The sequence below is a fragment of the Natator depressus genome, chromosome 1, assembly GCF_965152275.1.
Source record: "Natator depressus isolate rNatDep1 chromosome 1, rNatDep2.hap1, whole genome shotgun sequence".
Taxonomy (NCBI): domain Eukaryota; kingdom Metazoa; phylum Chordata; order Testudines; family Cheloniidae; genus Natator; species Natator depressus.
In genome coordinates, this window is record NC_134234.1 from 237,276,344 (window position 1) to 237,290,740 (window position 14,397).

General features: G+C 42.7%; 1 protein-coding gene across 2 annotated transcripts in view; it reads left to right on the forward strand.

Moving 5' to 3' along the window:
* The window catches only part of MICAL3 (microtubule associated monooxygenase, calponin and LIM domain containing 3), a 242,634-nt gene that overhangs the window by 92,658 nt on the left and 135,579 nt on the right, over window positions 1–14,397 (forward strand). Inside the window, exons 5-12 of one of the 2 annotated variants that reach the window (XM_074938661.1) lie at window positions 1,070–1,171; window positions 1,872–2,027; window positions 2,777–2,877; window positions 4,806–5,063; window positions 5,672–5,787; window positions 10,754–10,880; window positions 12,381–12,474; window positions 13,830–13,977. In XM_074938661.1, coding sequence (XP_074794762.1) covers window positions 1,070–1,171; window positions 1,872–2,027; window positions 2,777–2,877; window positions 4,806–5,063; window positions 5,672–5,787; window positions 10,754–10,880; window positions 12,381–12,474; window positions 13,830–13,977 — 1,102 coding nt within the window. Of the gene's footprint in view, window positions 1–1,069; window positions 1,172–1,871; window positions 2,028–2,776; window positions 2,878–4,805; window positions 5,064–5,671; window positions 5,788–5,937; window positions 6,044–10,753; window positions 10,881–12,380; window positions 12,475–13,829; window positions 13,978–14,397 lie in introns of those variants that run through there. The other variant, XM_074938669.1, reaches the window with a different exon arrangement.

A 14,397-nucleotide genomic window follows, 5' to 3' on the forward strand; every position in this document is an offset into this window, starting at 1 on the left:
CTTTTGAACTGTGGTGCAGAGCACCTCCTCAATCACTGCCCCGGAGTCACCCTCAGTGAACATATACAGGAACCAGCTCTTGAAGAAAGGAAAGTTACTTACCATATAGTCACTGGAGTTCTTCAAGCTGTATGGTCCTGAGGGCGCATCCTGCCCCCCTTCCCCTCTGCTCAGATCCTCTTTGGATTCGCGGTAGAGTAGGAAAAGGAGGGGGTCAGTCCACACTGTCCCTTGTGCTCCCAAATGAGGGCATGAGGAACTAAAGGACACAGACCTGGACTGACAGACAGAGCTATTGAAGAATTTTGAGACCCAAACACAGGGAGCGCATGCAAACTCCCAGCAAATACCCATACGGGCCAGCACTCGAAGAATTCCAGTTACTATAAGGATAAGTAACGTAACCTTCCTTTCTTCGCTTTACAAAACTAAAAGTGCTTAATGTATTCAACTGAAATGAACAAAATGCTACAGTTTACAAGAGTTCCTGCGGAATTTTGGCCCATTGTGCCTACAATACTGTAGAACTTTTTTGTAACAGCAGCCATTTGCATTGCATGCGTTCTGGCTATTTAGTTCATTTTCCCTGCACACTTGCCATGGATGTTGTTGGCAGTCTTGTTACTGGCCAAACCGATCATGTAACGTATGAGAAGTTGGACTTTGAATCTATTGGGCAAAGTCTTTTTCAGTCTTGTAATGCAGAGAGCCTTACAATGATCTCTCTAGTATACTGTTATCCTTTATGTCCTAGTTCCATTAAACCCTATTTGTCTAAAAGCTTTGGATAGATTCTGGCTGTTTGTTTCACTGAAAGGGAACCCAATTTGTACACTCGGCTTAGATCTTACTACTGCAAGTGTTTTCCAGATGCAGTCAGGCATACCGTAATGGTCCTGAAAAGATGCTAACACCACCTCTTAGGGTATCAACTGTGTAGCCTCCCAAACCAGGGATGTGAGAAATGGTTTGTGGAGGAAGTGAGAGGTGATTCCTGTGTTCGCTTTTTAAAAAATGTCTGTGAATGTAGATACGCCTAGTACATTATTAACTGAGGGTTTATCTACAGGGATAGGCTGGCGTGCACAGGTCCACCCAAAAACACACCCAGTGTCAGAGTACGAATTTGAAGTGGTCATTGGAGGAGATGGCAGGAGGAACACTTTAGAAGGTAATGGCTCCTGATGTGTCCACAATGGAGAGTTTTCCACAACACACGCTTAGCAGTGAAATTGTCTCTATTTTAAATGGTCATAGCAGAGCTGAACAAAAAAAATTCTCTGTATGAGCTGCACTCCAATCTCTTTCCAAATATTCAGCACTTAAAAAGTCTGTAAAGATGTGACAGAGGAGAAACAAGCTCTCTTTCAGCCCTCAGGTATCCAGTTGGCCACTTGTACCACCACTTCCTCTTCCATTCTCTTCATCTTCCTCTACAAGCAAAGCAGCAGGTGTATTGGGCTTGATTACTTTCAGATTCTCTACATTTTCTAGATTTTTTTTTTTTTAATGTGGACTAATCTTGCACTTGCAGCACCTCTTGCTTCTGAGATAAGGTGGGGAATTATTAGGCATATAAATGGGGTGGTTGGGAATGAATTTTAAAACATTGCTTTAAGAGCCATTGCACTGTCTGGGATAGAGCGGAGTCATTTCATTATAGTCAGACATTTTCTTTTTTCTTCAAAGATCCAAATGTAATTTTCCAGGTGAAGCAATTTGCAAGAGAGGATTTTGTTGTTTCCCCTGTAAAGAAGTGTCTGTAGTATCTGACCCCTTCTGTCATATATTTAGAGGCTTGCTTTGCATCGGGCTGAGTCTTCTCTGGACTTGAGCTGTATTTCATGATCTCTGCTCTACCCCATCCCTAGGGTTTCGCCGGAAGGAGTTCCGTGGTAAGCTGGCAATTGCTATCACAGCAAACTTCATCAATCGCAACACCACAGCCGAAGCCAAAGTGGAGGAGATCAGTGGTGTGGCCTTCATATTTAACCAGAAGTTCTTCCAGGATCTGCGAGAAGCCACAGGTTTGTGAACAATGACCAAGTATCTCAAGGTGAAGGAGTTTAAGTAATTACCAATTTTTTTATACTAGTTGTCTCCTTAAGCTGCTTTTTTTTTTTCACCAATGAATGACTGAGTATCGTAGCCCTTGATCCAAGAAGTACATCACTATTGTCTGTCCTTCCTGTCTGATTGTCTCCCACTTCCTCAACTGATTTGTTCCAGCTTGTTCTTCAGCTGCTTGTCATTGTAGCTTGTAAATGGAGGGCGGTGCTTTTTAACTTTTGGACATGTGGTAAGCCGTCCCAGCACTCCATGGAGGAACTCGGATGCCATGTTTTCCCTCTCTCTCCCGCTCCTCTGAAGTCAAGCTTAGGAATATCAAAACAAGGTCAGGGCCACTAGGGTGGGGGAGAGGTATCTCTGTGTATCTAAAGGTTCAATTTTTGAAACCCCTTGAAAGCATGTGAATAGAGTGCTCAGTGCAGCCATATAATAATTCTCTCTGTTGTAAGGGTTACCAGCCGATGTAATTTCAGTCTGGTGTAGGTTGGATCTTCCCACGGCTTTGGGGGATTTTTGCAGGGCCCTCCATTACATTTAGGGGCGTGGATGAGTCTCGTGCACTATCAGACATTCTCTGTGCACAGGCCACACCTTCGCATGGGCGAGGAAGGCTGAGCCAGAGCTCTTCCAAATGATGCTGTGAGCTCTTGTACTACATATAACATACAACCGACTTTGTATTACTCCATCCTTTTTTCTGTCATAGGTATTGACTTGGAGAATATTGTCTACTACAAAGATGACACTCACTACTTCGTCATGACTGCCAAAAAGCAGAGTTTGCTGGACAAAGGGGTGATACTGCATGTGCGTATTACATTCTCCCAAATCTCTCCGTATTAGATGTATGAAACAATCTGGCCTTGGCACCTTGGGAGAAGGGAGTATATTTTTGAAGGGAATTAAATGATTGTTTAATGTATACCTGGGCATATTGACTTCTCCTCAATGTTTTGAGGTAGGCCTCTTTTAGGACATGGCCTGCAGGATTTTTAAGGCAGGTATGTGACTAGCGCCCTGTTAGAGGAAGCAGATAGAGTCCTTAGAAAAGGATTACGTGCTTTGCTCTGCACTCATTCACATCCCCCTTCAGAACTGGGGCTTCTACACATAGCAAGTTTAAATGTCCTGCAAGGCCCATAGACTCCTTCAGTGACTCCGTCTCGTTTGGTGGAGGTGAAAGAGCTGGGAGCGTGTGAAGAGAACTTGTGATGGAGCTTTACCCATTACTCATATTGACAGAGATCAGTTTTGGTCCTAAAGAAATAAGTAGGGCTCTAGATCTTGCATCTTTTGTCTGAAAACAGAGCATGTAGGGAAGTGCACAGGAGTTTAAATTAACTACCATATACACCAATGGGCTAACATTTCATTTACACTTGATTTGTAAACAGCTGGGCTGCACCGTTTAGTCTGTTCTGACAATATACAGAACCAGGCTGTACCTTAGAACTGCCTTCTATAGTTATGGCAAGACAACTGCATATTAATCACCAAGAATTTAGCATTCTCCAATCAGTTGTTTTTGCTAACTGGCCAGCTAGTGGTTTGGGTCCGTTATGTAATATGGGGTATGTCAATCTGACTCAGAGGAACATGATTTGAAATAATAATATATTAGGGGAATCCTGGATATCAGATTTCAAACCTTAGTCCAAAGAAACATGTAAAAATATTGTATGTTAATTGTTTTGCTCAGATGCCCTCAGCTGGCACACACTAAGCTTGTTTTAATAGAGACCTAAATCCAGACGTGCTTCCCTTATAGTGAGGTTCACAGGACTTCAGCTGGATGCTTTCACTGAGGGCACGTCTACCCAGTGAGGTAATGCGTACTACGGGCTGGGGATTGGAAGCGGGGGTGATTTCTAAAGCGACTAACATGTAATGTAGTAACTGGCCGACGAAGAACTGCTGGTGTGCAGTAAAAGTTCCATAGTGCACTTTAACATAGTACTGTGTTAAACAGTGCTATGTTGAAGTGTATTAGGGAGCTTTTAATGTGCACCAGCTGGATCTACATGGACCAGTTAGTGCGTGACACAATGTGCTTTAGAAATCACTCCTTTGTAGTCTGCATTGCTGCTCTGTGTAGGCAAGCTCTTAATCTTCACTTCAGTTTTTTGTTTTGGTGTGATTTTAGATTTATATAGCTAAGCTCTGAAGTTCACTCCCTTTTAAAGATGGAATAGAAAGGGCATTTAAGTACTCAAAAAGTAAATATAAATTTAAATTTAGCAGGTGACATAGTAACCATAAAGCTCCTTCAGAAACAATCCTCAAAAGGCTATAGTTATACAACTTTATGAAGCTATAGCGTCTGTTGTTGACTGTATCTTTTGGAAGTGATCCAACAGATTATTCATGGCCAAGATACTGTTGCCAGCTTTAGCATATAGGCTTTCCATTTGTAGCGTGCATGCTAAGCACCCACCAAACGCTGCACTTGCTGGCATTGTCCACTTTTACACTTTCACACCTCTGGAGTGACCACATTGCCTGTTGGCATGCTCAGAAATGCCAGCAGGGTTGTCAAGGCTCTTTCCAAGAAGAAGAGAGAAACATTTTTTTCTCTTAGAGGCCTAGACACTAGTGATCATGAAATAATTTAGGGAAAGATCCTAAATCAGTGGATTCAGAGGAGTCTCAGAACCTACAGTTGTCTGCAGCTACCAAACTTAAAATTCCCTCTTCCCACGTGGCTGTTCTATTCGGACTCTTCTCTCTTTTGGTAGGACTATGCGGACACAGAGCTGTTACTCTCACGGGAGAATGTGGACCAGGAGGCGTTGCTCAACTATGCCAGGGAAGCAGCTGACTTTTCTACCAATCAGCAGCTGCCATCACTGGACTTTGCCATCAATCACTATGGGCAGCCTGATGTGGCCATGTTTGACTTCACATGTATGTACGCATCAGAGAATGCAGCAATGGTGCGAGAGCAGAATGGCCATCAGCTGCTTGTGGCACTTGTTGGGGACAGTCTGTTGGAGGTAGGAGTTAAACAGCTCACTTACTGTGTGAGCCATGAATGGAAGTGATCACTCCCCTGAAATGAATGCAACTTTCCCTTTGTGCTATGAGCATTTTATCATGAAGAAGGCAACTGCTGTTTTATATAATAGAGTGGGAGGGGCCGGGGGAAGGAAAATTGGGAAAACAGTGAGTATTCAGCATAGCAATGACCTTGCAAAGGAAGCTCACTGTGAGAGACCTGCTGAAATTGCATCTGTTCTACCTGCTCCTTGTTGTGGCCGCTAGAATCCCTGAGGACGCTATGCTGTGTCCTAGGCTAGGACAGTTAATAATTAACATATTGTAGTTAGTTTGAAATATCTGTTTTTTAAGAGAGGCTCTTAGCAGCTCCAGGCTATGAGTCATTGTAGGGAATAATGAAACACTAGCTTTGGATTGGCTCACAGCCAGTTCACCATGCATTTGGCCTCCACTAGCCCAGTGGTAGCCAGTGTCTCAAGTTAATCTCTGAGTTATAATATCCTAGCAGGCTGCCCTCTAAATATGTTCTTGGTACCATTTTTAATTTCCTTTTCTTCCCTCTTCCCTGTCCTTTTTTTTTTTTTTGGTGACCTATTACATCTAGCCATTCTGGCCGATGGGAACTGGAATAGCCAGGGGCTTTCTGGCTGCCATGGATTCTGCTTGGATGGTACGAAGCTGGTCTCAGGGAACTAGCCCTTTGGAGGTCCTCGCAGAGAGGTAATGGTGGGTTATTGGGGGGAAATGAGTCTAGTTGTGAATTCTGATCTGAATACAGAATGATTTGGGGGCAGAGGTAGGTGGAAAAGTTATTGTGCTCAGAAGGTTCACTCTTCTGACCATCCACTCCAATTCCTTGTCCTGTTACAGATGTGCACCCAGAGTGGGGTGGAGGGAGCAAACCTTGTGTCTTTAATGTTCCTGGAGGCTGTCCATTGGAGTGGTTTGATTAAGGGAAAGATTTCCCAAGAAGGTGAGGGAACTGGCCAGAGGCACCACCACGTGAAGATCGGGATCACACACACGCACACTGGTGCTCGGCTGTAACTTGCCTGCTCTGGGCACCACAGGTCCAGTGGAATCTATTCAGAGAGGAACAGAATAGTGACCAAAGTGTGTTGTTGCTACTCTCTGTTGGTTAAAAGCAGATTAGGGAAAGGAAAATATTTTCTTGGTGGTTGCTGGGATTGTATTGGGTGGAGAAAGTGAGTCTGTTTAGTGCTCTAAGCCTTAACTATGCAGTCTAGGTGAGGAACGACTTAGATGCCAAGGGGATAGATGCCTTTGAAATAGCCGGGAGACAGAAATAGATGCTAATTCCAATTACCTTGTAAATATTTTTTCTGTTTTGGGTTTTTTTTTTGTTTTTCTTAATTTGGAGATAATGGTCTATATTTAATTCCATACTCAACCTGTACATTCACTGTCTTATTTTCACATTGAATCTATTGCTTGTGCATTTCTCTCTCTCTCTCTCTCATTTGTGTGTGTGTGTATGTTGTTCAAAGTGACATAACAGCATAGGAATTGCCTTTACAGATCAAACAAAAGGTCCATCCAGGGTGGAATGACTTAAATCACTGGACTTTCTTTTAAAAAAATAAAATAAAATAAAAAATAAACAAACCCCTCTAAAACTCACTGATTTAAATCAAGCTCAGGTATTGTAACACTAATTTGAAAACTTGTGCAATTGCTTGGTTAGATTAAAATTTATAATGAATTAAATTATAAATGCTGGAGGTTTTAAATATCACTATAGCATTTTTAAAATTCCACTGTTGGTAGGGTATCTTATTTGAATTTTTAAAAAACTGCTATGTTGAGGTACATCACTTAAAGGGGTACATAACTTTATGCACGTGTTGTTAAAATTAATGATGTGAATAAGTGCTTGTAGTATCAGAGGCCAAAATTTTATTTTTATTAAGAAAATGTTAGTGTCATTAAAGTTTCTTCAAAGATTGCTTTGATTTTGACCATGAAAAATTCTCTAGACTTTCAATCCAAAATTTTTTTGAACTTCTTTTTTAATACACACAGGACTTGAGGGTCCCAATATAGGAGTTCAGTTTGGTCAAACCATTTCAGCTTCCTTGACGTGTGGAAGTTTGGTATTTCAGATGGCGGTGTTGATTGTGCATATAGCTTATCAATTTTGTGCTTGAGTTTGTGCTGTTCTCACAGTAAGGATGTTAATGAGGCCCTGAACTTGTCTTCATCATAGATGAGTGTTTTAAAAATGAAATTTAGTAGAAAAACCTCTGTTAAATCTGAATTTCTACTAACAATTAATAGGAAATTAATTAGGAAACTAATTAAAGGAATAGGTGCAAAATGTCCACTTTAACAATTTGACTATAAAATGGAAAGAAATTCCCAAACTAGCAACATGTGTATTAACTCATGAATTTTGTCCACTCTGGGTCCCTCTAATTTAGTGTGTCTGACATTGGCAAGAACCAATTGAAAGAAATCCTGGATGATTATAGAACGGTTTGGCAGCTTTCGACACATGGCCCATCAGGGTAATCCGCTGGCGGGCTGCGAGACATTTTGTTTACGTTGACCGTCTGCAGGCACTGCCCTCCCGCCCCCTGCACAGCTCTCAGTGGCCGCGGTTCACTGTTCCCAACCAATGGGAACCGCGGGAAGCGGCAGCCAGCACGTCCTTGCAGCCCGCACCACTTCCTGCAGTTCCCATTGGCCGGGAACAGCCAACTGCGGCCACTGGGAGCTGCAGGGGGCCATGCCGGTGGACAATCAATGTAAACAAAATGTGTGGCGGCCCGCCAGCGGATTACCCTGATGGGCTGCGTGCCGAAGTTTGCTGACCCTTGTTATAGAAATCATCATATCCACAGGACAAGCTTCTTAGTAACCCCTGACAGTTAGAGGCTGGCTTATGCCATCTTTCACACAGGTTTATATTCTTAATATTTTTATCCTATCTGATATAATTGTAGAAGCTCTCATGATCCATATTAAATATTTAATACTTTTTTATTACAATTAACCTCTTGACATCAATACCACCTTGTGTCAGTGAGTTCCACAAGTTAATTATGCACTGAGGAAAAAATTTCATTTTCAGTTTTAATTTTGCTTGCTTTTATTTTATTCTGTCATCTTGTTCTTTCTTACGAGAGATTAAATAGGAGCATATGATTTAACTTGTCCATGTTATTTATTATTTTGTATGCCTTTGCCATGTCTCCTCTCTATCTATCATGTCCCAATCATTTCTAGCACTTATATGGAATTCTCTCCTTGCATTTAATAATTTTTTTTTGTCTGTTTCTGGACTACTTATATCTATTAAAAAGAAAAGGAGTACTTGTGGTACCTTAGAGACAAACAAATTTATTTGAGCATAAGCTTTTGTGAGCTACAGCTCACTTCATTGGATGCATTCAATGGAAAATACAGTGGGGAGATTTATATACATAGAGAACATGAAACAATGGGTGTTACCATACCGGTGGGGGTGGGGGAATAAACATGGGGAAATAGTTTTACTTTGTGTAATGACCCATCCACTCCCAGTATCTATTTAAGCCTAAGTTAATTGTATCCAGTTTGCAAATTAATTCCAATTCAGCAGTCTCTCGTTGGAGTCTGTTTTTGAAGTTTTTTGTTGAAGAATTGCAACTTTTAGGTCTGTAATCGAGTGACCAAAGAGATCGAAGTGTTCTCCAACTGGTTTTTGAATGTTATAATTCTTGACGTCCAATTTGTGTCCATTTATTCTTTTACGTAGAGACTGTCTGGTTTGGCCAATGTACATGGCAGAGGGGCATTGCTGGCACATGATGGCATATATCACATTGGTAGATGTGCAGGCGAACGAGCCTCTGATAGTGTGGCTGATGTGATTAGGCCCTATGATGTCCCCTGAATAGATATGTGGACACAGTTGGCAACAGGCTTTGTTGCAAGGATAGGTTCCTGGGTTAGTGGTTCTGTTGCGTGGTGTGTGGTTACTGGTGAGTATTTGCTTCAGGTTGGGGGCCTGTCTGTAAGCAAGGACTGGCCTATCTCCCAAGATCTGTGAGAGTGATGGGTCGTCCTTCAGGAGAGGTTGTAGATCCTTGATGATGCATTGGAGAGGTTTTAGTTGGGGGCTGAAGGTGATGGCTAGTGGCGTTCTGTTATTTTCTTTGTTGGGCCTGTCCTGTAGTAGGTGACTTCTGGGTACTCTTCGGGTACCCATCACTCTCACAGATCTTGGGAGATAGGCCAGTCCTTGCTTACAGACAGGCCCCCAACCTGAAGCAAATACTCACCAGTAACCACACACCACGCAACAGAACCACTAACCCAGGAACCTATCCTTGCAACAAAGCCCGTTGCCAACTGTGTCCACATATCTATTCAGGGGACACCATCATAGGGCCTAATCACATCAGCCACGCTATCAGAGGTTCGTTCACCTGCGGATCTACCAATGTGATATATGCCATCATGTGCCAGCAATGCTCCTCTGCCATGTACATTGGTACATGTACATTGGCCAAACCAGACAGTCTCTACGTAAAAGAATAAATGGACACAAATTGGACGTCAAGAATTATAACATCCAAAAACCAGTTGGAGAACACTTCAATCTCTTTTGTCACTCGATTACAGACCTAAAAGTTGCAATTCTTCAACAAAAAACTTCAAAAACAGACTCCAACGAGAGACTGCTGAATTGGAATTCATTTGCAAACGGGGTACAATTAACTTCTCCTGAAGTTGAAAAGAGACTGGGAGTGGATGGGTCATTATGCAGAGTAAAACTATTTCCCCATGTTTATTCCCCCACCCCCCACTGTTCCTCAGACGTTCTTGTCAACTGCTGGAAATGGCCCATCTTCATTATCACTACAAAAGGTTTTTCTCTTCCCCCCCCCCCCCCTTGCTGGTAATAGCTCACCTTAAGTGGTCACTCTCGTTACAGTGTGTATGGTAACACCCATTGTTTCATGTTCTCTATGTATATAAATCTCCCCACTGTATTTTCCACTGAATGCATCCAATGAAGTGAGCTGTAGCTCACGAAAGCTTATGCTCAAATAAATTTGTTCATCTCTAAGGTGCCACAAGTACTCCTTTTATTTTTGCCAATACAGACTAACACAGCTGGTACTCTGAAACCTGTCCTTTATTTCTATTGTCTCTTTTGAGATGGGGTGACCAGAGCTGAAAACAGAATTCCAGGTGAAGGCATACTATTGATTTATATAATGGCAGTATATTTTCAGTATTGTCCGTCTCATTCTATTCTTCCCACCTTCCTGATTCCTGCTGAATTAAAATATAAACGGTTTAGATGCTTAAGTACTGAATTTTGTTTCATATCTGAAGGGGTAGGTTTGCGAATTTGAGTGTTCTAACCCTCAGAGAGAAAAGGAGTACTTGTGGCACCTTAGAGACTAACAAATTTGAGCATAAGCTTTCGTAAGCTACTTCAATGCATCTGATGAAGTGAGCTGTAGCTCACGAAAGCTTATGCTCAAATAAATTTGTTCGTCTCTAAGGTGCCACAAGTCCTCCTGTTCTTTTTGCGAATACAGACTAACGCGGCTGCTACTCTGGAACCTAACCCTCAGAGTTCATGAGGGTCTTGACTTTGAAGGTGGTGGTAGTGGTGATGTATCTCTTTCTCCTACTTGCTCTTATGACGTTAGTATTTTTCCCTCAGGGAAAGCATTTACAGGCTGCTGCCTCAGACCACCCCTGAGAATGTGAGTAAAAACTTCAGCCAGTACAGCATCGATCCTGTCACCCGGTATCCCAATATCAATGTCAACTTCCTGCGGCCAAACCAGGTAACTGGCTGGCAATTCCTTCGACAGCATGGGATCTGTGTCCTCTTCGTGTAGTCATTGGTCTGTATCAGAGGTTCTCAACTGGGGGTGGGGGGACAGCACAGCGAGCCATAAACAAATGCCAGGTTGCAATGCCACTCACTCACATTTGGCCCCCCACTGCTCTGTCATGATGGAGGGGTGGCTAGGCCAAACTTGAGCAAGTGGCATTGCCATGGCCGGAAGGGGGTAGTGTGTGGTGGGGAGAGGGCCTCACCTGCGCACAGATGCACACATCATGCTGTGGGGAGCTCCTCCAAACAGTGAGAGTGAGCAGGCCAGAGCAGGAAGCTGGGCCCAGGCCTGCATGACAAGAGCTGCTGACTAGGGTGAGTGTGGGGTGGGCTTGCTCTCCAACACCCTCCCCTCTCCCCCTCCACACTGGGCCAGGATAGAGCCAGGCCCTGCCCTGTGGGACAGGAGCCACCATTGCTTGCATCTCAGTGCCTTCTATGCTGCCTATGCTCATAGTGCCAGGCAGCACCCTACCCTGCACTCCAGTGTCCTGTATGCTGCGTGCATGCATAGTGCTAGAGGGCACCCTACCCTTCCCCGCCCTCCAGTGTCAGACACTGTTCCCTGCCTGCACTCCAGGTGAGTGCTGGATTGGCTTGCGCTCAACCCCCAGGCCCAGTCCCTGAGACACAAGCCACTGGTGTCCAAGTTGAGTGAAGGGTGGGCACGCTCTCAAATGTCTCTGGCTAGGTGGCAGAATCCTTCCCTCTATTTTAAAGGGGACCGGGGGGGTGGGGGAGGACGGGGAATCCAAGTTTAAAAAAAAAAAAAAAAGGTTAAGGGGGGATTTGATTCAAAAAAGGTTGAGAACCCCATGCCTCTGAGTATTTAGGGAATTGACAGTGGCAAAAACCAGAAATATCCATCAGGCTTAAACCACTGTACTGTACCCATGTCCCTTTTGACTAGATATTGTTGAAGTCTCTAAACACTGTTCACAATCATTTCAGTTGTAGCTCTGAACTTCTCTGAATTTTGGCAGTTTCAGCCATGCTGACAATATATTTTTTGTATTTCCTTTATAATAATTTAGCCTCTATCTCAGTATAGGCACCAACGTGCAGCCACTGGATGTATATTAAGAGCTGTTGCTTGGGGTTCTGTGGTTTTTGGGAATTGTCTACTGTGCGAAACGTGTAGGTGACCAGATAGCAAGTATGAAAAATCGGGACGGGGGTGGGGGGTACTAGGAGCCTATGTAAGAAAAATATCAGGACTGTCCCTATAAAATCGGGACATCTGGTCACCCTACGAACATGTCATAAAATAACTTTTTATATAACCATCCCCTTCTTGGCTTAAGGGGGCCATGTTCCTTGTTTTTAGAAAGGGAATTGAGTGTGCCAGGGCAGTAGTTCTGGCCTGAGGAGACTTCTCCTGCCATATTGGCTTTTGATGAGAGAGACTATTCTTTTTGGCCATTTTTAACCCTTTGCATTCTTACAGGTGCGCCACTTGTATGATACAGGAGACCTGAAAGACATTCACCTGGAAATAGAGAACTTGGTGAACTCCAGGACACCAAAGCTGACCCGGAATGGTGGGTCCCAGCTGTTGTTTCACTCTGTGCTCTTCCAGAGCTGGGTCAGTGCATCAGATGTACAGAGAGGTCCCCTTCTGTTTCGAAAAGTGTCTCATTAATTCTTGGCTCAGAAGCTTGACTTTTCAAATGCAATTAAACTTTCAAACATAATTAAAACTTAAACATGTTAGCTTTACCTCAATTTCCCTTATTACAGTGTACTTCCAGATTTCTAAACATTTGTTTCCAAAAGGATTTTTGGTCACCTCCTTGATCCTGTAGTGGAGTCCTTATTTCAAGTGTGAAAAACCAGCCCTCTACTTGATTTGGCAGTGAAGCCAAAAACTCTTAAGTACAGATAAAAATAATAATGGAAAAGTAGAAAATGAACAGGAAAAAGAGAAATCTTTTTGTAGATTCCCATCCACACTCAAGCTTTCTCCTTTTTGAAATCTTATCTCTTAGTTTGACTAAATAAATCAATTACTTTACTTGAATTTTCCTCGTAATATAGCAGCTCTACTTGTCATAAGGGAATCACTGCTATAGGGTCCCCTATCTTAGCATTATGGAGTCTAATTACTGAGCCCCAGTGCACGGCATGTATTCTAGGAATTAAATGCCTTACACTAAGAATTGGAATAGTTGTCTGGTCAAACCATAACCCAAGGTTTGCTGAACCTTTCCCAGCCATATAACGCCTTTGGATGTCTGAGTGGTGTTTTTGGTGTCTCTTGGAATACTGTTTCATTCAAGTCTGCCTGTTTTGTTACTGTACCTTCCTTCCACTGATGTACAGTTGCGTAGGGTCTTCTGATTTGTTCTTTGGCCTGCAATGATGCCACCCTTGGCTATAATCTTGTCACATCTCATAGCTAAACAAGGTCAGGATGGTCAGTGACTTGATGGAAGACCTTCAAAGTAAATGCAACTGTTGCAGAAAGGTGTTGACAGCAGTTCTATCTGAAACAATATACCAGGGGATTAGGGAGCACTGTGCTACAAGGAATGCTATCTTTTGGATCTGACTTAAATCAAGACCTTGACCACTTTTGGTCATTTAAAATTTCCTGGGATATTCACAAGAGCCAGAGTGATCTGTCCAAATTACAGCTTGGGTAATTACTTTTTAGCAAACTAAAATTCTCCCTCCAGTGTGAACTATGTATCACATTATTAGTCACTTCCTCCCCCCAAAAAAACTGTTGTATAGTGTTCCTGATGCAGGAAACATGCTGTTTCACCCCAGAGGTGGCTGCATTTCAATGGGTGAGTGATCCCTATAAATATATACTTCTTGAGATGTACTTGGAATTCTCATGAGTGAAAGATTAATACATTACAGTTGACTAAAAATGTTATGTTTGTTTCAGAGTCTGTAGCTCGTTCCAGTAAATTGCTTGGTTGGTGCCAAAGGCAGACTGATGGGTATGCTGGTGTGAATGTAACAGATCTCACAATGTCATGGAAGAGTGGCCTAGCCTTGTGTGCTATTATCCACAGATACCGTCCTGACTTGATGTAAGTGATTGATTGCTTGACTAGAACACAGTGACTGGAGAGACTGTTAGTCAGATTAGCAACCAATATATGAGGAGGGGTTTGCAAATTGTTTAGAGAATAGTGTTAAAATACAGTACAGTTGTGATATGTGGGGAAAAGGACTGAAGTCAATTAAACTAGATTCAGTAAAGTCTAGAGCGATTCACCTGTGGGGGAGAGGGTTATAATGGCTTGGTGAGTACCAGGCTACATGCACCATAATTTTATCTTCTATCTGTTCCAAGTTGTTAGTGACTAAAACTCATTACTGTCTATGTGCGATTAGTTAGAAATAGTTGATGGCTTCAGTTTAATTCATGGCAGACAAATGTCCACATCGCCTTTATAAGTAGCCCCCTTGTTAGTAGCTTCTTCAGATGGCTTTTAAATACTTTTTCA